Source organism: Syngnathus leptorhynchus, chromosome 8 (genome assembly GCF_054491065.1).
Source record: "Syngnathus leptorhynchus isolate UIUO chromosome 8, UIUO_Slep, whole genome shotgun sequence".
Lineage (NCBI taxonomy): Eukaryota > Metazoa > Chordata > Actinopteri > Syngnathiformes > Syngnathidae > Syngnathus > Syngnathus leptorhynchus.
In genome coordinates, this window is record NC_141202.1 from 1,348,563 (window position 1) to 1,371,001 (window position 22,439).

General features: G+C 46.0%; 4 protein-coding genes across 10 annotated transcripts in view; 3 read left to right on the forward strand and 1 right to left on the reverse strand.

Moving 5' to 3' along the window:
• The window catches only part of ctsk (cathepsin K), a 47,724-nt gene that overhangs the window by 16,007 nt on the left and 9,278 nt on the right, over positions 1–22,439 (reverse strand). For 4 of the 7 annotated variants that reach the window (XM_085918543.1, XM_085918546.1, XM_085918544.1 and 1 more), the window contains exons 2-4: positions 21,397–21,500; positions 21,120–21,196; positions 18,515–18,668 (exon numbers count right to left, since the gene is read on the reverse strand). The gene's annotated coding sequence lies outside the window, so the exon portion shown is untranslated. Of the gene's footprint in view, positions 1–4,297; positions 4,402–18,514; positions 18,669–19,393; positions 19,591–21,119; positions 21,248–21,396; positions 21,501–22,439 lie in introns of those variants that run through there. The other 3 variants (XM_085918545.1, XM_085918547.1, XM_085918548.1) reach the window with 3 other exon arrangements.
• Positions 121–8,849, forward strand: LOC147051622 (semaphorin-7A). The gene is made up of 14 exons (XM_085918542.1): positions 121–235; positions 2,039–2,178; positions 2,480–2,542; positions 3,003–3,098; positions 3,211–3,316; positions 4,322–4,429; positions 4,490–4,629; positions 4,698–4,876; positions 4,961–5,069; positions 5,133–5,340; positions 7,004–7,119; positions 7,318–7,490; positions 7,676–7,731; positions 8,503–8,849. The coding sequence occupies exons 1-14, from the start codon at positions 121–123 to the stop codon at positions 8,847–8,849; spliced, it is 1,956 nt and encodes a 651-aa protein (XP_085774668.1).
• tlr18 (toll-like receptor 18) lies at positions 13,749–19,095 on the forward strand. The gene is made up of 4 exons (XM_085918538.1): positions 13,749–13,828; positions 15,593–16,591; positions 16,670–17,852; positions 18,326–19,095. Exons 2-4 carry the CDS (start codon positions 15,603–15,605, stop codon positions 18,734–18,736), a joined length of 2,583 nt encoding a protein of 860 aa, XP_085774664.1. The 5' UTR covers positions 13,749–13,828; positions 15,593–15,602; the 3' UTR covers positions 18,737–19,095.
• Positions 20,483–21,578, forward strand: s100a1 (S100 calcium binding protein A1). The gene is made up of 4 exons (XM_085918552.1): positions 20,483–20,533; positions 20,663–20,697; positions 21,116–21,276; positions 21,355–21,578. The coding sequence occupies exons 1-4, from the start codon at positions 20,499–20,501 to the stop codon at positions 21,502–21,504; spliced, it is 381 nt and encodes a 126-aa protein (XP_085774678.1). The 5' UTR covers positions 20,483–20,498; the 3' UTR covers positions 21,505–21,578.

The following is a 22,439-nucleotide window of genomic DNA, read 5'->3' on the forward strand; positions in this document are numbered from 1 at the left end:
CATCCAGCACTGAGGAAGCGCTAAAGGAAGGAAGCTAACACCGAGGAGCAATTCCAAGCCTAGGATTTAGATTTTTGTCATCATTCCTCTCCATTTTTTGGAGGTGTCTTTTTAGCGATGATGAGCATGAAGATGAACGCGCTCCATCATCACGTCCTCCTCCTCCTCCTCCTGGCGGGGATTTTTGCCGCGACTGTGACGGCAAAGCCGGCCAGGCTGAAATTTGTGGTGCACGGTAAGCACAGCTGTATTGTTCTTATTGAAAAGCATTAATCCCACTTTGGAATCATTTTATCCACCAAAATGAGTTTGGATGCCTGGCGGAGGCAAATGGATGAGTTCTTAACATGTCCCCTCCCCCAGCTGCTTCTAAGTCAATTCAATTAATTAAATCCTGGACAAAATAATCTGAGGGGGGGGAAAAAAAACAAAAAAAAAAAACAATATCGACGTGAGAAAGATTGTGAAGATTTGCTTCAGGTTGGAGCCAACCTCAAGCGGCACGGGGGATGCTTCGTGCGCGCTTTTACTATTAGCGCACCGAGACGCCTGTCCATCACAGGCACACACACACGAAAGGCTGCACCCTTGATGTGAAATATGGCCGTGTGGAGGCGGCGCGCTGTTCCCGCGTCCTTGCGGGGCTGCAATGCGGGGACCAGCGAGGCGGCTGCAGCAACCAACGCCAGCCATAAAATAACGCAAAGTGCACGTGCACGCCCATCTGTGTACGTGTGTGTGTGTGTGTGTGTTTGTGTGTGTGCGTGGAGAAGGGGAGGAGGATTGTGTGGAGACCCCCCCCACCCCCTTTGTCGTTATTTATTCCACTCACACATTTTTACACCTCACACATCCTGCTAATGTCTGATGGAGGTGGTGGGGGTGATGGTGACGTGTGTATGTAGGCTGGATCTGAATTTTCTGGATCATCTACCTCCCCCCCATCATAAAATGAGCGTGGACAAATACAGTACTAAAGATGACGTATAAGGCAGTCAACATTCATTGCAATGCAGACACACACACACACACACACACACACACACACACACACACAGTGCACGATTCTACCAGACGGGCAGACAACAAGGTGAAGCATTTAGAAGGAGATGTGAGGAGCTTACAGAGGCGTCAAGTCCTCACTTGTCCTCACTCGAACAGCTGAGGAGGCGGTCGGAGGAATATTTACATTGCTTTATGAAAATTAGGAATTTAGTCCAATCGGAAAATGTGAGATTGTGGCAAAGCGTCATTTGGTCTCATGAAAAGTAAACAATCGCTTGGCTAATTGTGTGCATATTATGTCCAACATATTGTGTACTGGTGCAGCAACACATGTAGACAGACAATTATACAATCCACATAGGCATGTATTCTTTATTCTCTGCCCAAACAATGTTGGGTGATTTTGAAGGGGCTGGAACAGATTAATGGCTTTTGCATTCATTTTAAAAGGTGAAGATTATTTGAGATACGAGTGTCTATTTTGCCTATTGCGATCCGAGCAGTGTTAGTAAATGGCATTTGGATCGATGGAGTCTGTCGCTGAAACGTTCACAGGAATAAAGCGTGCTTTATTTTTTGGGTTTCGATGGTCACATGATCAATATTGGACCATACATGTCCGTATCATATATTACAGTGATGGACACATTTACGGAACCGATGAGTTCTTTGTTGGACTCACAAATGTTACAGCTGAACTAGTTCTAGGCCAAAATCTTGTGGCAACGATGAATTTCCCTTGTTACATTACAGCTTGCTTTAAAAGATATTTGTCTTTGTAGCCCTCCTAGCGTAATTAGGTTGAGAATCTCATTAAGCGCTGAAAGATTCCGGTAAGGACCTGGCACAATTGTACCATTGTACATTTTTAATGAGCACGGCAATCATGACAGCTCCCGACATTCATTCTCCTGCTTATCTTCTTTCAAGTGTTCATTTACCAAAACGGGAATCGTTCAGCATGTAAATGGCAAATCATCATTTACAGCCCTCAAAATGATAGTTGAATATTTATCTCCCCCCCCTCGAACAGAACCGTCTCGCTTCCACTTTGACAAACCCGAGAACTACATTAGCATGTATCACCAGGAAGGCAGCGACACGCTCTACGTGGGCGGCCAAGCCATCATCTACGTGCTAACCTTTAGCAACCGAGGAGTACGCGACGTGCAGGTAAGCTAAGGCTCACACATTTATTCATTTATGATTTATTCAAATTACTCTGTTGTGTTTATGTTGCGGGGTGATAGCCGCAATATCACGGCTCCACGATTTTTAAGCTAACGTTTTTTGTGTTTTTTTTGGATGTTGTGAATATGAAATAAATGCTAACAAGCTAACAACTGCATGCTAAAGAGTACTACGAGTGAAGTGCTTGATGTTCAGAAGCTCAATTTTATCATTTGGTCAACTAATACTCGTCAATTAGCACACACTGATGCTAACCGGCGCACCTCGCTAACCCTTCCGACAGATCCCGGCACCGTCGGACCAGACCGCCATTGACACCTGTAAGGCCAAGGCGGCGCCTCTTGAGGTAAAAGCGTGTCCAAAGTCCATCTTCTTCATCTCCAATCATCTTCATCATCGGAACTTTCCAGTCTTCCAGATTTGTCATTTGGTTTTCTCTCATCAACACCAAGGCAATGATAGTCGATGATGTCATTGGTGTTATTTTTTAAGCTCTCAACTTGCTTTTCGCGAGGGCATCCTTTGCTGACCGTGTTAATAAATTCAGCCTGAGGCGGTGGAGGTGTCGGAGCATGATTTGCAGTTTTGCGATGAGATGAGTCAGGAGAAGACGAGGGGCGTCCCCGCCCGCTGTCTGTCTTCAGGATGACGGCTTGAGTCAAACGCAAAATCCATTTTCGCAATAAATGGACGAGCTCCGAAGAAAACGGAAGGTCCATCCGATCTCATCCTCATATTTGCACCCCGGGCCTATCTTCGGACTTGTCGTCATCGTCTTGACTGGCGTTTGTCCGTTTGCCTCGCAGCTGGAGTGCGACAACTTCATCACGGTCATCGAGAAAGTTAACGACACCTTCATCGTGTGCGGGACAAACGCCGGCAGTCCTCGCTGCTGGATGCTGGTAAGCGCCGTGACGCGGATCAAAACCAATTCTCCGAGGACGTCCGCTTCCACGTCTTTCGGTGACTCTCTCGCTGTATTTCTGATGACGGCAAACGTTTTTGTGCGTGCAGGTTAACGACACGGTGCTGAGCGACATCCAGGGCGTGGGGCCGATCGGGTCGCCCTCCGACATCTCGCCGCCGTACCCTTCGCAGAAGTCCATCACCTTGCCCGCGGGTAAACCGAACGCCGTTGACATCACGGCCGCGTAGAAAAACATTTCTGTTTATCCACTGGAGCGAATAAAGAGCAGCTGTTCCTCATCGGTCTCACAAGGTCGACATGTTTTTCTTTCCTCGCTTCTCATTTTCATCATATGAACTGAACGAGATTCGAACGCCGGTGTTTAGAAGTTGTACTCCAAAGACGGAGTTCCACTTTTGCGTGGCTGCCCTCGTTCCTCGCCGCCGGTCCCGAGGTAGCGCCGGTATGAATATTTTAGGACTAGCCAGATGCTAGCAAAGCTAATTGCGATTTTAATACACCACTAGCATATTTTTGTACGACATTTGTCAGGTGGCCTCATGGGCTGGACTTTTTGCAGAGTTTAAATGTCCGCTGACGCGAGTGCGAAGTCATTTTTAAAATGGCCGACTGGAGAAGAAGATGCCAGAAAGACGAGATAAATCAAATGAAAGCATTGACATTAAGCGTTAAATTTGCATGCAGAGTAGAGACGTTGGATGTGTCTGGAGGATTTCAATTGATCTCAAAAGGGATTATTGATTTCATATTCTGATTGACTTCCAAGCTTGGTCACAGAACGCAATGAATTCCACTCCTCAGTCGAATCTGTGGTGTTTGGAATTGAGAAGACTTTTATTTTCCCTCTATAGGGATCCGAATGAGTATAGGTCAAATTCAATGAGATTTAACCTTTCTGGTATGCAAAAAAAAATTGCAGTTTGAGTGAAAGGGGACTTAATTATTCCTGGTTTAGTGACGATCGCTATGGAAACTGAAAAGGAGTGTCGGTGACGGCTGCCTTCTTCAGCCTGGCTGTGTTTCGCCTTCATCTACAGCATCTTTACTGCGTGAAGCCCCCCCCCCCCCCCCACCCCCTGGGGGCTTCTGCCTGGCTTCTGTGTTTAATGTTCTCTCTCTGCATCCACATTTTCCCTCCATCATCCATCAGGCTCCATTTTGGCCTTTGTTTACCTGCTGATGCGCTTCTGCTCTCAGATGGGAGTCTGTATTCGGCCATGTCGGCGGTGGGCGGTCACGTCGGCTCCATCCGTCGGACCTTCGGGCCCCAGAAGCTCCTGAAGACGGAAAACGTTTGGTTGCTGAGTGAGTAGGAGGACAAGTGCTGGTCCAAGATCCCGCATGTGATATTTTATATCATCTCAGACCCTCAGTTTGCCGGAGCCGCCATCATCCCGTCTTCCCTCAAGTACAAAGAGGAGATCTATTTTTTCTTCAGCGAGATCAACAAGACCGCCCGAGTGGACGAGGAGCCATATCGGGCCCGCATCGGACGTATCTGCACGGTAATAATCCCGAATGACCTTTTGGTTCAAGATGAGACATTTTTGGGATAAATGTTCTTGTTCCGCAGGTGGACGAGGGCGGGATCAAACACCTGCTGGCCGACTCGTGGACCACCTTCATGAAGGCGCGGGTCATGTGCGGTGCCGGAAACACTCAGCAGCAGTACAACAGCATGAAGCAGGCGGTGGTTCTGACCGCACAGGACAAGCGGGCCGGCGTAATGTACGGCCTCTTTTCCAACGCCTGGTGAGCACCGACCGACGTGAAATCCCATCTCTCGTATTTTTGAACATCTGTCAATCGGGCCGTCTTTTGGACCTTTTCTTCCAGGGGCAGAACTGTGATCTGCGCCTACTCCATAGAAGACATCGACCAGGCCTTCTCCACGTCCAAGCTGAAAGGCTACAGCAACTCCTTTATTGGAAATCGACCCGGCATGGTAAGCACGTGCGGTTCCGGCACTCGCGACTCGATTCTGATTTCCCTTTTTGTCTCCTCACAGTGCGTTCGAAAGAATTCCTCGGCAGCCAATCAGAATGACCTGAAAAACCTGGGCGTGATCCGATATCACCCGGAAATCGAAGACGTGATCCGGCCGGTGGGCGTGGCCCCGTTGGACCTGCCGACGGACGACCAAATCACGCACACCGTCGCAGACATCGTCCTGGCCGTCAACGACGAGCACTACAGTGTCCTTTACCTCGGAACAGGTAACGCGGCGGTCCCTTTCGCATTGCCAGTTTAGAGCTCAAGACAAAATGAGATCAGAGCCACGTTTGACCAGATAAAGAACAGCACAAATTTGGGAAGAACAAAGCAGTTCTTGGGAGTTCTTCTTAAGTCAGTTCTTGTCCGTGACATTCATCATCTTTCTGTACCACGAGCACTCTGATATTTGATTTGGATGCGATCAAACATGCACGTCACGCAGCCGCCGCGGCTCTGAGACGGTCCGACAAAATTGCCTAGCGCCTGAGGGAGATCACCATGGCAACAATGACAAGTCATATGTGTGCACGACTCTCTCGCCGCTCTGGTGTACACGGGAGATGTCACATCTATCGGCTTAAGAGTCTGCGAGCAAATTTCACAGCGCCGTCAGTCCAATATGAGAGACTAGCTAAAAATAGCCGACGGGAAAACAATTTGCTGTCGGCGGAATGAAGTGTGGCAGACCTGATGGGCAAAAACAAAAGTCACCTCGCCGTGCCTTTCACAGCAGCTCGAGATGGTCTACGAGGGATACGACCCAAAGTGCAAGAAACTGAATGGACGGGCGAGAAGTCACACCGTAATAAACAGGATGGCGCCAAATTCGATCAACATCGATGGGCAACTGGGAAGAAGCAAAATGGAAACTTTCAAAAAGCTTTTTGACATGTCCGCGCACAGACAAACCGATTTAAAATCATCAACGCCGGCGAATTTCACGGGTCGGTTTAACGACGGAGGCTAAAAAAAAAATCTGTTAGTGTCCAAATGTTGCTGACGTTACAAAAAGCGTGGTTTTATACGGGTACAACCGAGAGATTAAAAAATTATTGGCCACAAGGTGTCCATTGGGAGGATTTAGAATCATATAAAAATGTTTGTTGCTAATCTATGACGTATGCGAGATTATCGTCACAAGCAAAGCGCCGTTGCCGTTTTCATTTCTCAAAGAGTTGAAGTGCCTGCCCGAGCTAAAGCCCCCAACGTAACTTTTGGGCTTTTTCCTCCAAGAGTGCAAGCTTTCAAATAAAGACTGTTGTTCGACTAAACCCGATGTGTCCACTCAGCAGCTCAAGTCAAGTTCTGCACTGTCGCCCGTTTTCACCCCAGTCTGCTGCTACTGCTACTGATCCGCTATCTTGATAACAGAGCCGGGAATAAAATAAAACCGGATAAAACGAGCGCTCCAAAACCTTATCTTTGACAAAAGAGTTTTTGAAGTTTGAGGGGAAAAAAAAAGTTAGGACAGCTCGGGCTGGGAATGTGATGAAAGGCCTCATTGTCGAATGAAAGAAAGAAGCAACGGGGCGAAAAAAAGGACAGATTACACAAATATTCCCTCTGGGATTATTTGTCAGACTGCTACAAATCTGCAAAAGGAAAAATCCACGATCAAATGCTTCGGCTCTAATCTACGTGTGAGAAACTAGGTCAATTTCTGTCTCTGTTGTGGCATTTTAGGCAGGTGGTGCTAGCGTAGCGGTTGTACGCTATATGCTAGCTGTGCGTTATGTTACTATTGAAACTATTTGATGGTCGATTGAACATTTAGATGTAAAAAATGTGAACGCGTAGGTGCAGTTCTTCATTCTTTCTGACCCCGGCATCCACCTACGAATGGAAATGTTCCAAAAGTTCCGTCTGCTTTATCTTGGCCAACAGAACAAGGAAAGGTCCTCAAAGTTCTTCATAGCAGCGAAGGGGTGTTTATCATCTCCCAGTACTCCATGTTCCGCAATGAGGGGCCTGTCCTCAACATGGCCATCAACCCCCAAAAGGTACGCAGGGCTATCTTGTGAATCAATATTTCATGCTCTTAAAGAGATGGATGAGGCTACTTGCTATTCCGTGGACAGATTTCACAAAGAAGCCGCTAAAACCGGGCTAATCAAGACGACTCTTGGAATCTAGATTGGAAAAAGCAATGAATTGCAAAACCATTGAATGTAAAAAAGGTGGACGCGCTTTCGCCGTAGGGTCACTTATACGTTGCCACGGCGATGGAAGTCCAGCGACTGCCGTTGGCCGACTGCGGTCGCTATGGCGACACCTGCCGCGAATGCATCCTCTCCCGGGATCCGTATTGCGGCTGGGACAAGGCCAGGAGGAGGTGCATCGCCATCCCGCCGGGATATAACGTCACGTCTGGGTATGTTGGCGCACTCGAACCCATACAGCGGTCCTTAAAGCTTTTACTCCAGCGGTAATGCATAAAATGTCCATGCAGCACTTTAAGGAGTGTCTTCCTGCATCTAAAGTACACTCGCAAGGCTTCTAATTACCTTCGGAGAGCGTTTTAAAGCAATCTGTCCTTTGTGTGTTCTCTCGGAACAGGTCGTTGATTCAGAATCTGGACCAATCCAATTCATCGGTTTGCGGGGAGGCTGCTGGTGAGCCCTTTTTTTTTTTTTATCTGCTCTCTCTCTGTATCTTAATTAAACCGGCGGGCCAAAGATGAGTATCACATAATTGAGCTGAGTCCGAAAAACATGCAGGCGGGATCCGGTCAAGTTCAGAGTCCAGAATGCAACTGGAGACAAGCATCTGCTATCTGATTTTTCCACATCTATAGAAAACACACTGTGGACCCTTCTCAGAAATCAGTCTTTCATCTTCCCGCATATTTTTGTCGCATAGACAGCGTGTTGTTCTGATTTTACAGTTTAACAACTGCCTTTTAGCGATAGTGTTTGCTCTCCCGCGTTGTAAATTGACGCAGTGCAGCCTCTTTGTATTTATGCAGCCAAGGCGCTTTAATTGCTTTACAGCTGTTTCTTCAACTCAATGACTTTTTTATGCCCCCCCAGCCCCCCCGACAAAAAAAAAAAAAAAAAGTTCGGAGAAAGCAAAGCAATTAATGAACTCTTCTTACAAATAACAGAGCAATGTTCAAGCTAAAGAGGAAAATATGACTTCTGTTTTGAAGCGATAAGGACTCAAATCTTTTTGGGGTTGACATTCCGTAGGTGTGTTTAGCTGTCAGGGATGATAATTGGAAATGAGTTACGTCATAGAATGACAACCCTAGGCATGACTTCCCACGACTTGCTTGATTTTTCAAAGGTTAAGCCTAGAAACTTGTGACTTACTCCCACCTCCGGTAATTTCACACTTAATGACTCATAGGTTAAAGTGAGCATAGACCATCTTTCTTCCAATAGCCCTCAAGCTGCGTCGCACCTCCCCCAAAGAAGTGTTGGTGCCATCCAACACCTCCATCTTCCTGCCCTGCCCGGTGCGTTCCTTCCACGCCACCTACCGCTGGGAGAAGGACAACTGCGTTAAGAACTACCCCTGCCTCTTCTCCGGCGACTTCTGCGTCCTGGGGCCGGCGCTGGACACGCCCCTGAAGGACGGCGTCTTCCGTTGCATGGCCACCGAGGACGGCTTCAAGGTGGAGGTCATCTCGTTCAAGGTGGTCAACCACGGCCGGCTGCTGGCCGCCTCGCTGGCCAAGACCATCGGGCCGTCGCTGCTGCTGGCCGTGGCCGCCGTTTGGCTTCATTAACCGTGGCTAGCGCTAACCACTTAATGACTCCCAGTAACAGGATATACGGGAGGTTTGGCTCACAAAACATCACGCATGGTAGTTTCGTTTCATTTGGATGATGAGAAGGTCCTTCGGGGGGGAAATGTATCTTTGTTGGGGAACCCCATTTGGTCACTTTAGAATCAGTACCCAAAATTCTTTTTCTTCCATCTTCAAACGATAGTTAATCCAGGGTGACCATTTGCGACATCATCTAATATTCCGCTTTTTGCTAACGACTTGCAGATTTTATGGCTATGCGGTCCCACCTACATTTAGTACCAGCGCCGATGATGACTCTTTGTGAACCATCCCTCTCGCACTTTAAAAGCTCAACATATCCGACGGGGTTGAAAAGAAAACATCGATACCGGGCCGATTGTTTATGATGGTTTCTTTTGATATTTTGACTTAGATTGTGCTTCTTTGTGGATATGTGAAGCTTTACGACTGCTCTTATATCAGACATCTTGCATCACTTCCTACATCTCATTGGTAGTTTTCAAGAAAAAGACGAAAAAAAAAAAGATTTTTAAAGCCTTAATACTTCTGGGACTTCAACTCCTAAGCACAATTTTGCAGTCCGTGCAAATAGAGTGCGATCGCTGGGACTCGGGCAACATCGCTGAGAGGAAGAAGAGTCATCTATTTTTTGGACAGGAAGTCACGAGGATGAGCGAGAGCTCGTTGCCGACCATCACTGTGTTCAGCACCTCCTCTACAGACAAAGGCGTTTTTTTTTTTTTCTGGCGGCGTCTTTTTTAACAAGACGCCATCAGATATGACACCTTGGTCACAGCTTTGACTCCATCAAGTGCGGAAACGCCTTTGCAAAGTTAGCAAGAGCAGAAAGGCGCAAATTATATTTGGTGGATGACGAAAAGCAAAAGTCCATTTTTTTTTAGATTGGCCGGCTTGTCCGAAAAATACAGTAAGTTGAACCAAATCATCGCCGAACCCTTTCAAACGAAGAACAAAGACGTGATCAAGGTGTCGAAAATAGTGATTTTACGCAAACCTCGTTATAAGGGCAACATTTTTACCAGGAGAGAGGAAAAAAAAAAAAAAGGCTTGTGTTTAGATTTGTGGTGTTCTGTATTTGATTGCTGCCTGCAGTGCTGATTTCTACCATTGCTGCCTCTTTACGTGAGCGTTTGTCTCGATGCTTTCAGTTTTGTTTTTTTTTGTTTTGTTTTTTTTAAACGCCATAGTTGGAATGTGATATATAACTGTTAGTTTCTCTTACTGGTTTTAAAGCTGTGATAAAACAAACAAACTCGCTAGTCCCCGGCTCCGACTTTACGTTTAGCTTGAAAGAACATTACGTCTCTGACTGAAGAGTTGCGTAGCGGATTAGAATGTTCTCCAGAGCGCCGACAAATTATCATTCGGTCGTGTCGAGTCGTCCGCTGCGGCCCCCGGCTGTCATTAATAGCTAATTAGGAGCCGGCTCGCTGCGCTCTACATTTATTTGACTTTACGAGCAGTGCGAATTGAGACGGCCATATTTCCTGGCGGTGCGGCGACGACACCGAAAGCATTTCAAAAGTAGGTCGAATGCTGCATTGAGCCAACATCGTCAACATTTTCTGCCTTTTAATGCATGTAAACCATAAGCGATCAATTGGTTGCAGGCTTCGGGGGGGAGGGCTTGAGTCAGATGACTTGACTTGAGTCAAACTTAAAAACCCTGTCAAGTGGATTCAGAAATGTATCTGTAATTTTTCTATCGTTAGCTTGCTAGCTATCCCTACATTGCACGCCACAGTTTATAGCTCATTATTTAAATTCCTGAGCAAGCAGGTGATGTCGCTGACAAGCCTTCCGCCTAAAAAAAGATTCTCCACAAGATAGAAGCCATTTTTAGGCAGAGTGAGTTTTTGAACATTCATAAAAAACGCATTTTGAATTCTCATTTGACCTAAAAATAAACTCCTCTTAGTTGTGTCACATTAAACAACATTTCTTTTCACTCGACAGGGTTTTTAAGTCGCTAATTCTCAAACTTGGGACGTGCCTGGCCAAATATGAAAAACTCCACTTAAACTTGGTATTCACGACCGACTTGAATGGACAAGTCTTGTCTGTTGACGTGTTTTTGTTTTGTTTTTTTGAAGAAATCGGCATTTGGTGATGGTGTGACAAGAAAAGTCAATTTTTGTATGTAGTGCGCACAAACCTGGCAACTAACCAGTGCAGCGGCGGCCACCTCATGAAGCAAGACATTCAACTCGATTTTTGCCAAAATAACTTGAGATTGACTTCAAATGTGGAGTTTCAGACTTCGGAATTATTTTGGACTTTTTCACTTATTCCCACCTCCGGCTACCCGCCCGACGACTAACTTCAAGCTTTTTGATACAAGCTTCTTTCTAGCCACGAAGCCTCAGGGCTGCTTTCCGGCATATCGCACGCAACCTGGCAACTAGGTAGTAGTAATCGCGTCAGGACCTGCATGTGGTCCAAATACAAAGTCAACAAACAGATTAGCTCAACCCCATTTTTTGCTTTGGTTACTGCTAGCCTTCTACATCAGAATGGGATTCCGAGCATCTCCCTTATTGGAAGTCCGGCCCGCCATCTTTGTCACGTTGCTTTCAGGGGCGTGTTTATGCGGATGAGGTGGCTCGCTGTCGTTTTGCTCTGAGGTCTCGAGTGATGTACGTGAAACGTGCCCGCTTTCTTGTTTTTTTTTTTGTGTCCAACTCTTTCTACGGTACTCATCTTCGTCATAATATATTAATAATGCTATTATTTTTAAAAGGTCATATCTGGTGCAATAGATATTCATGTAACAAATCCCTATTGACATGTGTTAACCTCGACATGTGCGGTGAAAATCAATAAAATGTGACTACACGATAAACAAAAAGATCTTCTTTACTTGACTTCAGTTTTTTCCGTTTCCATATACGAAGCTATATTGATTGACAGCTAGCTCGCTACTTTGCTAGCTAGCTCGCTACCTAGCTCGCCAGCTAGAATAACGTGAGATTTTAAAATTGGGAACCAATCTGTGCCCCCTATCTTCTCCCCTCTTAGCCAATTATCAACAAGAGGAACTTAGTTTTATTCTAGAAAGGTCAAATGTCAACATTTTTCTCATGCGAGTGAACCCGACATGAAGGCCGACTGTGTGGCAAGTGCTAAGGTTACAAAATGGTTCAAGGCTTCTAGCGTCTGCCTGTAAATACGCCGGAGGTGTTACATTACCATCTGCTGGCAAGAATCACAACAATCCGGCACATTTTTTGCCAAAGGAAGTTCAAAAGCAAAACAGCTTTGAAAAGCTGTTGCGCCACTCGTCGATCTAAAGCTATTATTTATTTATTTATGGTCCGAAGCACAAGATGTGCCTGATGTTGCTTCACATGAATTCAAAAAGCTTCATTAGGGCTAAATTGTAGAGCTGGAATCTTCTTTGTTTCCATTAGGCGTGTCGCCTGGCCGGGTGGTCACAATAGGTTGCTTGTTGTTGCTGCCAGACCATTTTGCATTCCAACTTATTGTTTTGCTGCCTGCTGTCGCAATCTTTGGGGGACAGGTTTAAGGACTTTGCGGATGATAAATTTAAGCCATTCTTCTGTTTCGACAGGGCCTTTTTAATTGGACATTTTTTCCACCTACTAATGACCCTCTCGGTCCAGAATTTCGACATTTTTGTCCTCCAAGGAATGTCCCTATACTGTTTGTCAAGAAAAATACGATTCGATTTCCCGAGCCATGTTGCTCGGACCCGCATTTAATACTCTTGGTTCCGACACGAGAGTTTGTTAAAAGTGAACAAGTCTGGAGGAAAAGGCCAATGAAGGTCAGCCGTCTCAGACCGAAGAACACGTTGACCTTTAGCGTGGCTGGTTAATGATCCACATCCAACCTTTCCCGTCAGTACCTGCCCCCCAAATATTTGATTCCGGAATTGAGTACAGTATATTCATTAAGAAACGTAGGGTACGTGTTGAATGTCAAAGTTTCTTCTCCAATACCACGACATGCCTTGTATTCATATTGACCATACTGATGCTGCATAAACTGCAACGCAAATGCCCGTGAGTTATTTAAACAAAGATGAGAACAATAGAAGCCAAGCATGTCTTATCTGATAACGATAAGATGGATTTCAAAACAAGCTGGCAGACACGTGTCACTGATAGGGAGAAAAACAAAATGAGTCACATGGAAAACTAATGTCTAGAAGTTAAAACGGGACGCCTGCGTCATCAGGGCTAGTGTTAATGTATAATTTGTTCTGTGGCTGTGCTTGTAACTCAAAACAATCCATTTTCCCCGATGAAATGAGCTGCGGTAATATTAGCTGTTCTTTCGCAGAGGATAAAGAATATATGACTGAGTCTACATTTGTTGCTCCACCGATTGTGTTAAAAAAAAATATTATGAATGCGTGGATAGAGTTATACATACAACGCTGCTCACTAATTATTCTGCTATGCACAATCACATCAGCATCATAACATAAGGATTATTTTATGTTTTTTTTTTTTTTTATTCTGTCAATCAGTCTATTCTTTTCCTCCCCAAATTGAAAGTTTCATTGGGAATGTTGTGAAGGAGAGCATTTCCTCATGCTTTTGTGATTAATACATTACGAAATCAAATCATGACCAAAATAAAGCACGTTTGGGTGTTACAAGGCAATACTTCCACTTTTTAAATAGTCTGTGTAAAGTCAGCAGAGCGAGGAAAAAAAAAAAACAAGTCACATTCTGGCAGCCGTTCTACATTCCTGAAAATCACACACACACACACACACACACACACACACACACACACACACACACACACACACACACACACACACACAGGAGGGAGCGTGAGCACTTAAGGGAGTAAGCTCGGCCGATAGATACAAACTGCTCTGACACACTGCCCCGATTCAAACGTGCAACCACGTTGAGGGAGAAAGAGAAAGCCACTGAGCGCTCGCTCTTCTGAGAACGGTGAGTTTAACTTGATTTCTACGGAAATGACTGCAACTCGATCTCGATCATCATTTGAGTTGTTGTTGTTGAATGGATAGATGCTCATGAGATTCACAGTAGTGTTGCTCACCCGGTGGCTCCGAGACAAAACGCGGCTCAACGACGGACGGGGGTAGTCCAAAATAAATGACAGCGTCAATATGAATTTATTGGCTTAACTGCAGTCAAAATATATATTTTTATTAGAGGAAAAATAAAATGGGAAAAGACATGAAAAGTTGTATGTCAAAAAATAATGTGTCTTTTACTTTGAAAAAACTAAATAACAAAACACAACTTAATATACTACAATACTTTTTATGCGTATATTTTATTTTAGTATCATCTTCAGTTTCATCTTTTTCTACATTGGCTAAACATAATGACAATTTCCTTTCTCCATATTATTATTATTATTTTTTGCTTTATTGTTTATGCTCAATATAGTTATATCAATGTATTCATGGTTGTGACTTAGTCAGCTCTTTTTCAATCATTTGTTGGGCGGGTGGATTGAGCAACAAGCAGGCTGCCAGCACCAATTAAAAAAAAAAAAAAACATTTAAAGCTAAACCTCAAGAAATGACAAGCTGTGACTCGCTAATATTCCAACTAACCTGACATCATCACAAGATCTGATGACGCGGCGTTGCTTATGGATGGTGCTAAAGATATTAGCAGTCAACAAAACAGGATGCTGTAAGCTATCGCGCGCAGGTTAGCTAGTGCAAATGCTCCTTGTGCAAAAAGTTGAAATGGTCCCACGTAATATAGCAGATTTAGGTTTTGCATTGATTGTTATATTTATCGTTGTGTGCCTCGGAAGGAGTAGTCAGTTTTGACGGCCTCTAGTGGCGCTACAGTTAGCGCACAAAAGTACGCAAAAAGTCATAAAAGCTCATTTCCGGGTTGCTACATTGGAAATAAGTTCCTCTGGTGTGAATTTCATGACCTAACATGGTGCACGAGCCACTTGACGGGAAACAATAACACAATGGTGCACGTGACCTAGTTTCTCGCAAGCTGTCAGTCCATTGACTGAGGTGTGGCAAGTTCAAAGTGTCATTTCGATAAAGCCTGACCAATCCCCTTTCTGATAAATGCAGGTAGGCGTAAAACTTCCTTCAGATGAATCAGTCTTGCTGCTGCTGCCGTGCAAGTTAATAACAAACCAGGCCAAGGCCAAATTCTTCTCCAGTCTATTTTTCTAAAAGTACCATTCCCTCCCCCACACACACACGAATTTTTTTTTACATGCTTTCCATTTCTCATTAACGGTTATGTCAATTATGATCATTGAATTTGGATGAATTGCACGTTCATGTTTTGATGGCCGTACAAGGATTAGAAGTGGCGAAACGTTTACAGCCACAAGCAAAATGGATAAATGTGTGCCAAGTGGCAAAGTTGTCTAAAAATGCTGGAGATAAAAACAGAACGCGGTTGGAAAAGAAACTGGATAAACAAGAGCTCGTATCTTGCCAACAGGCATTGCTGCGCACGTGAGGCGGGTTACCATGGCAACTCGAGGTAGTTCAAAACCAACAGAGGAAAAACACACGTTAAAACATGAATTAGCCCAACAGAGATGATTAGAAATTTCTCCATCCGATTATTTTCCATATCACACTCTGGGTGATTCCTTTCGATACATTTGGGGCCCGATTTATGAAGATAATATGACATTGCGGTTTCCCTCCAAAAGATTTTGCTCACTGATGGTGGGCGTTTTATTCTCTCCAGGTGAGTCACAATGTTGTGGACCTTCATCGTCCTCAGTGGCGTCTTCAACGGAGGACGCGCGTCACCGACCCAGAGTCCATCGACGCCAACCGCCGCCACGGGAGACGTACCCTGCCGCTTCTCCAGCGGGGGCCGCGTGGCAAATTGCCTGGGCGGCCAGCTGGAGAGCGTCCCGTGGAGATATTTCCCATCCACACTGGAGGACATTGACTTATCCTACAATAAACTCCAAGCGATCCGTTCAGAGGACTTTGAGCATCTGCCTCGCCTCCGCGCGCTCAAGCTGCAGTTCAACAACATCTCCCGTATCCACGACGACGCATTCAAGAACAACCGTCTGCTGGAACATCTCAACATCTTCAATAACTCCCTGGGAGAGATTCCCGCCTCGGTGCTGACGTCTCTGCCCAACTTAAAGTTTCTCTCCATGTCCAACAACCTTTACAAGCGCGCTACGTTAGCCGAGGGATTCTCACGGCTGGCCAAACTGCAGGTACTGTCCTTGGGTGGCCCTCTGGTGGAGGGGCTGAAGAAGGAAGACTTTGACTCACTGAAGAACATCAAGTTACACACTTTTGCAATCAAATGCTCCTCCAATTTGAGTTACTATGAGCCTGGAAGTTTGAGGATTCTCCAGACTGCCCAGATAGGCTTCGACATGGCCATCGACCAGCGGCCTGGGGTTCTCCGTCACATGCTGCGAGACCTCGCCAACAAGACCTTCGGCGGCATCCAGTTCCGCAACCTCTTTGAGTTCTCGTACTACAAGGGAGACGAAGACATCTTCCAGGGTTTGAGCCGTGTCGCAGCCTACCAGTTGGTCTTCCACAGAGGAAAGTTCAACGAGAACCTGTTGAGGATGGCCCTGAGCAATCTGCAAGAGGCCCCCATCAAGAGGGTCCGCTTCCAGTACATTGACTTTGCACGCTCCCCGACGTTTATCGACAGTGGTGCCAAATCCAGCATCACCAACCTGCATCTGGAAACGCTGGATCTCTGGTAAGATGCGCCGGCCTCAGCAAATCTTGACTCGTTGATGAGAAAAACGCTAACCGTGCGCTTCCCGATGTGGTTCAGGTACATCAGCAATCCCGACATACTGCGTTTCGACTGGCGTTTTAGTTGGTTCAACAACATCAGGCACCTGTCCATCGGCTACGTCTACTTCAACTCTGTGCCTTGCGACGCCTGGGTGGAGATGAGCGGCGTGGAGGTCCTGGACGTCTCCAACAACCGCCTACGGGATGACTACGTCTTCAACCAGCTGTGTGGCTACAGGGGCTCCATGAGCAGCCTTCACACCTTCAACCTGAGCACCAACGAGCTGGTCAGCTTGAGAGACTTGTCGGCGCTGACCAGGCAATTCCGCCGGCTGCAAGTGTTGGACTTCAGTCACAACCAGATGGGATCGGCCCAAAGCAGCCGAGGCTGCGTCTGGCAAGAGAACATCACCAGAGTCATTGCGCACCACAACCAGTTCACCACAGAAGGCCTCGATTGCCTGCCCACCACCGTGCGCTTCCTGGACCTGTCCTCGTGCAACCTAGACCAGCTCAATGTCAGATACTTTGAGAAGGCCGTCAACCTGAAGGAGCTGCTTTTGAGCGACAACAAAATCAAGTTCATCCCTTCCAAGTGGGCGAGTCCGTCGCTGTTCAGGTTGGCGTTGGACGGGAATTCTTTTGGTCTGATCAGCAAGGAATCATTCCAGCACATGCCTCGACTCTCTGACCTGAGAGCTGGGAACAACCCGTACCACTGTACCTGCGAGCTTCACGCTTTCATCGAGGACACCAAGGCCAAAGGACGGGTCAACCTAACGGACTGGCCCGAGAACTACAAGTGCTACCACCCGGAGCCTTTTCTCAACACGGTCATATCCAAATACCTCCCCAGCGAGGTGGCTTGCGACGTCAGACTGGTCATCATCATCAGCGTCACCACCACCGCGGCCGTCATCCTCATCCTGATGCTCACGTGTTACATTTTCGACTTGCCGTGGTACACCAAGGCCACGTATCAGATCATCCGAGCCAAATACAGAGCGCACAAGGAGCGAGCTGCCGGAGAAGCCGGACCTTTCGCCTATCACGCCTTCATATCTTACAGCCACTGGGACGCCGAATGGGTGAGGGAACATCTGCTGCCGTGTCTGGAGAACAACCGAAACCCTTACCGACTGTGCATACACGAGAGGGACTTCATGCCGGGACGCTGGATTATCGACAACATCATCGAAAACATCGAGAGCAGTCGCAAGGTAAGGCAGAGATGTTGCGCAAGCCGACGAGAGGAACTGTTTTTGGGGAAGTGTCTTTTCCTGTGCCCGCAAAGCAAAAACCAGCTGAGACGTTTGAGATGATATTTGAATTGGATGCCAAATAGAAAAACTTCAACTGAACTAAAGTGTGATCAAATGAGGTCTTGACACATGATGCTGACTTCACAGAGAAGGAACGGCGAGGAGAGTCTCTCGCTCTCATTTGAAATAAACTTAGAGCAACATCGCCACCCAGAGGGCAGTTTTTATTATGTCCCTTTTGTTAGTAACACAACTCAAGAAGACTTTCGATCACATTGAGTGGCATTTTCCTTACTAAAAGAATTACTTTCAATGCAGGTAGATGATTTGAGACACGAGTGAATTAAATGAATTCAACTTGTCTCTCAAGGCACCACCAGTTTGCATGGATACTCAACTATTTTTGTATTTGTTCCCGTTTCTCCGGGCAGGTCATATTTGTGCTCTCGCGGCACTTTGTGAACAGCGAGTGGTGCAACTACGAGCTATACTTTGCTCAGCAGCGAGCCATGGGCAAAACATTTAGCGACGTCATCCTGGTGGTGAAGGAGCCCATCGACCCGACTTCCTTGCCTAGCAAATATTGCAAGCTGAAGAAGATGCTGAGCACCAAGACCTACCTGGAGTGGCCTCAGCAGGCGAATCAACAGGCCTTCTTCTGGACACAGTTGAGGAGCGTCTTGGGCAGACCCACCAGGGATAGCGTCCGGAGTAAGAAATCGTCCGTGGGGGGTCACTCCACGACGGAGGTCAGGGAGCCGGAAGTGCCCCATCCTGATGGAGAAGCGGAATACGTTAAAGACGGAGTGTTTAACGAAAGACAAATCCCTGTAGTAGCGTGAGGCCCATCCCTCGGTAAACCTAAACGTCTGGAGACAAAAGGTCCGACGTGAACACGATAGCGGGATGCTGAAAGAACTGGACCCCCGCTGTGTACTTGGTGAAGCCGTCAGATTTGCAGCTTAAGCTACATGCTCCTTAAGTTGCATAAATAAAGCGGCGTTGTTATTACCGGTAGAAAGATGAAAACTATTCACTATTGTTGAAGTATCGTGTATACAGAATCAGACTTGCATATGTATATAATTGTCAGGCGCTTCCGGATCATAGTAATAGTGAAATATTCTTCTACATTTGTTAATATTTGTAAAATGCTGGACATTTTTTTCTTTTTACTGTCTTCTTGAATAAAAATGTGGATTGGAATGACTGAATCGAATGACTGAATTGACAAAAGGGTGGGCTAAAAACACAACAACTATCTTTAAAAGCAGTTTGAAAAACGACAATCATTTTGTAGCATATTGTCCAAAACACTCGTGAATATTTGCTTTATTTCGTAGTTTGAGCTAATTCTCAATTAAATGTTTGGGAGAATAACACTATTGCTAAATTGCTAGCGCTTAGCCTGGTGAGCTTTATTAGCCCTGAGTTGGACTTAATCGTGGATCAACCAGTTTAAAAACATATCGATCACTACCTTTGCTATCTTTACTCACCTAACATTGTCTGATTAAAACGACGTGATCAGATTAAGAGTACTTTCGCAAACTGTTTTCCCCAAAGTCGTCAACTGAAAGGATCCTTTCCATTTTCATTCACGTGCTGCTTTACTGCCACGTCATACCACCGGTGGCCAGAGGGTTCGCTGTTGTCAGTCAAAAGATGATTCAGGTTCCAGGTAGAAACGCTCATAAGTGATGACATGCCAGCTGGACACACTTGAGCTTGTTAACTTGGTGGTCAGGTGAGTTTGCTTCTCTTTGTGTTCAAGAAACATGATCAAAATAAGATTTTAAATGGCATTTTGAAAGTGTGGCGTTGTTTAATTTGAGTTGGTGTGTGTAAGAGATTTTAAAGGTCATTCATTAAATGAACTTGTGGGGGGGGGGGGGATATTTGTCTTGCTGGAGAGTTGTTCTCAAACTTGAAGCTCTGAACGGGGTCATCCTCAAAAATATGCAAACTTGTGCTTCATATACTGAAAGCCCAAAGGAATGATTAATATTTTCCACATTTCTGGGTTTTGTCGAAAGGTACTCTTATGCCGATTACATCTTTTGAGATAATTAAAAGTGATGATTAAAAATAATCTTAAACCTCCTTAAAGAATTTCTACTTTATTTCCTAGCAGTGCTCTGCACCTTCATAAATTATTAGGAGCTGAAAGTGGATTCAGATCTTCAGGGGGGTGTCTAGGCTGCTCAGCCTCACGTGAGGCTGGCTCACTTTGCTGTGTTTTTTCCATTCTTTTATTTGGAGGTGATATGACTCCGAACCCCCCACATCGCAGCTTCTCGGGTGTCCCGTGGTGCCAACCAGTGAAGAAAATGTCTTGTTGCATTGAGACGATTTTTTTTTTCTCTGACAGATATTTGATAACGCCGTCACGGAATGCGGTTGTGATGAATAATTCATTTGAATCAAATACACGGCATTCACTCCGATACATATAACAAAGCTGGTAAAGTGTTATCGGTGACGTAGTATCGGAGCATTCATACTGCGATCCATCCATCCCTATGAGGACGGAAACATCTCATTGGAAACTTAAGTCAAGATTTCCCTGTGCTGCTTTCTTGTGTGAAAGGTAACCAATGCTGAATGGTCGCCAAGGCAGTACGGCACCTGAATCGAAGGTAATGGCGGGAAGCCAAGAAAGCAGTGTGACGTTTAACATCTGACATCTGCTTGGAAACAACTGTCGCCATTGGCCAATTTTTTTTTGTGACATCAGATGCTGATGTGGTGTAATTATCTGATTCCAGGATGCTGTGTTGCTGTGCGAAAGCATGCAGTCGCGGTAATATTGCACTTCGTTGGATTCTGACTGTGTGAAAGGTACCCACGCGGAATGTAATGGCGACCCGGCTTCAGAGGCCGCCCGGCCGGCTGGTGTTTAGTGTGAAAGGGAGTACAGTCAATCAGGATTTGACCCCCAGGGATACGCGCCACATCCAAAAGTGAAGAGGCCAAAGCTAGGAGAGGATGTGAAAATTTACTTGGGAAGCATTTTGTGGTCTGGAGCGCCCGTTGCGTTGTCGCATGATATTGCCGTGTGGTTGTGTGGAAAAAAGCGCAATGGCTTTACGAGACCTGCTTGTTCTTTAAAGATGTGTGTCCTGTTTCGGCTGTGGCTTAATGATTGCAGTGAGGCCCCCCCCCCCCCCCCCGATCACAGTCTTTATATTTGTGTTAAATTGTGCGTTAGTGTGTTGCAGGTACCGAGCGTGTTGACAAAATGGGCCGTCAGTTGGAAAAGGCCATCGAGGGACTCATCACCATCTTCCACTCGTACTCGTCTAAAGAGGGCGACAAGCACAAGCTGAGCAAATCCGAGCTCAAGACGCTCCTGCAGGAGGAGCTCACAGACTTCATGTCCGTAAGTGGCCATTTTGTCGTCCCCCCGCTCCAATCAGACAAATTGATTGTGTTCAGCGCTAGCTTTTGTTTTTTTCAGGGCTGCAGCGACGCGTCGGCTGTTGACAAGATTATGACTGACCTGGATGAGAACGGCGACCAGCAGCTGGACTTTCAGGAGTTTGTGGTTCTGGTTGCGGCGCTCACTGTGGCTTGTAATGAATTCTTTGAAGGCACCTGCAAGAACTAACACAAAAGATAGACATTGGTAAAGTTATGTTGTCTGCATCCTAATAAAAATGTTCAAACTGCATGACGTTGTAGTCCTCTGACGTTTTTAAAAGTGTCTGTCATGAGGGGAAAGAAAACTGGCCAAGGATAAACGAGGAAACGTCCCAGTATTTTGCTTGTGCGGTACACCAACTGACCAGCAGATGGCGACACAGTCTATAAAAAGAACAAAGTTCTTTTCTGTTTTGCGGTCAAGTCCAGAAGCCGAAAGGATGGCCTGTGTCCCAACATGTCGAAAGGATGGCCCGTGTCCCAACATGTCGGCACGCTCGGTCTCACGTGGTAAATAAACTGACTCCTGACTTCACCAGACGTTACGTGACTTTGTTTACTGTCGCCATATTGCCAGCATTGTTTTCATATTGTAAAAATATAGTAGCTTTCAAATCTTTTGGTGTATGTGTCAAATTTATCATCAAATGGCATGGAAGAATGGAAAAACCAGTCAGGCCCGGAGGGATGTGGCCGTTATCGAACGATACTATGAAAGAGAGTTATCAGAGTTGTTTGCGCAGTTTTCCCCTCGCCGTGAAAGATGGGACGCGGACAAGCTTGCGATAGCGTTCGGGTCAATGTTTACCTCGCGCCTTTCCTTATCCGAGGGTCCCGTTTGCACTCCGCCCAAACGTAAATCCCTCTTGCGGGTTGGCCCAAAAAAAACACACAAAAAAACGAACCAACTCCAAACACAGGTGAGGCTGCGTCAAAGTCCGCCGAGGAGGAATGCGGCCGGCTGGTGCGGACCATTAACCTTCTCCGGCGGGGTGAACGCTAATCCCGAACGTAAGACAACATTGAGTTCTTATCGCAGATGTCAACCTCCTTCCTGTTTCCTCAGCCGGCAGCTGGACCCCTTCACCGAGAGTCCATCCGAGTCATCAACACACGCATTCA

What these genes read in the sequence shown, in the direction of transcription:
- LOC147051622 (XM_085918542.1), top strand. Translation starts at nt 121, where the DNA reads ATGAGCATGAAGATGAACGCGCTCCATCATCACGTCCTCCTCCTCCTC. An exon ending in GTCCTCGCTGCTGGATGCTG is followed by an intron (nt 3,099 to 3,210) that starts GTAAGCGCCGTG and finishes TTGTGCGTGCAG; the next exon opens with GTTAACGACACGGTGCTGAG. An exon ending in GGATATAACGTCACGTCTGG is followed by an intron (nt 7,491 to 7,675) that starts GTATGTTGGCGC and finishes CTCTCGGAACAG; the next exon opens with GTCGTTGATTCAGAATCTGG.
- tlr18 (XM_085918538.1), top strand. Translation starts at nt 15,603, where the DNA reads ATGTTGTGGACCTTCATCGTCCTCAGTGGCGTCTTCAACGGAGGACGC. An exon ending in CTGGAAACGCTGGATCTCTG is followed by an intron (nt 16,592 to 16,669) that starts GTAAGATGCGCC and finishes GATGTGGTTCAG; the next exon opens with GTACATCAGCAATCCCGACA. An exon ending in ACATCGAGAGCAGTCGCAAG is followed by an intron (nt 17,853 to 18,325) that starts GTAAGGCAGAGA and finishes TTCTCCGGGCAG; the next exon opens with GTCATATTTGTGCTCTCGCG.
- s100a1 (XM_085918552.1), top strand. Translation starts at nt 20,499, where the DNA reads ATGGTCGCCAAGGCAGTACGGCACCTGAATCGAAG. An exon ending in GTACGGCACCTGAATCGAAG is followed by an intron (nt 20,534 to 20,662) that starts GTAATGGCGGGA and finishes ATCTGATTCCAG; the next exon opens with GATGCTGTGTTGCTGTGCGA. An exon ending in TGCGAAAGCATGCAGTCGCG is followed by an intron (nt 20,698 to 21,115) that starts GTAATATTGCAC and finishes AGTGTGTTGCAG; the next exon opens with GTACCGAGCGTGTTGACAAA.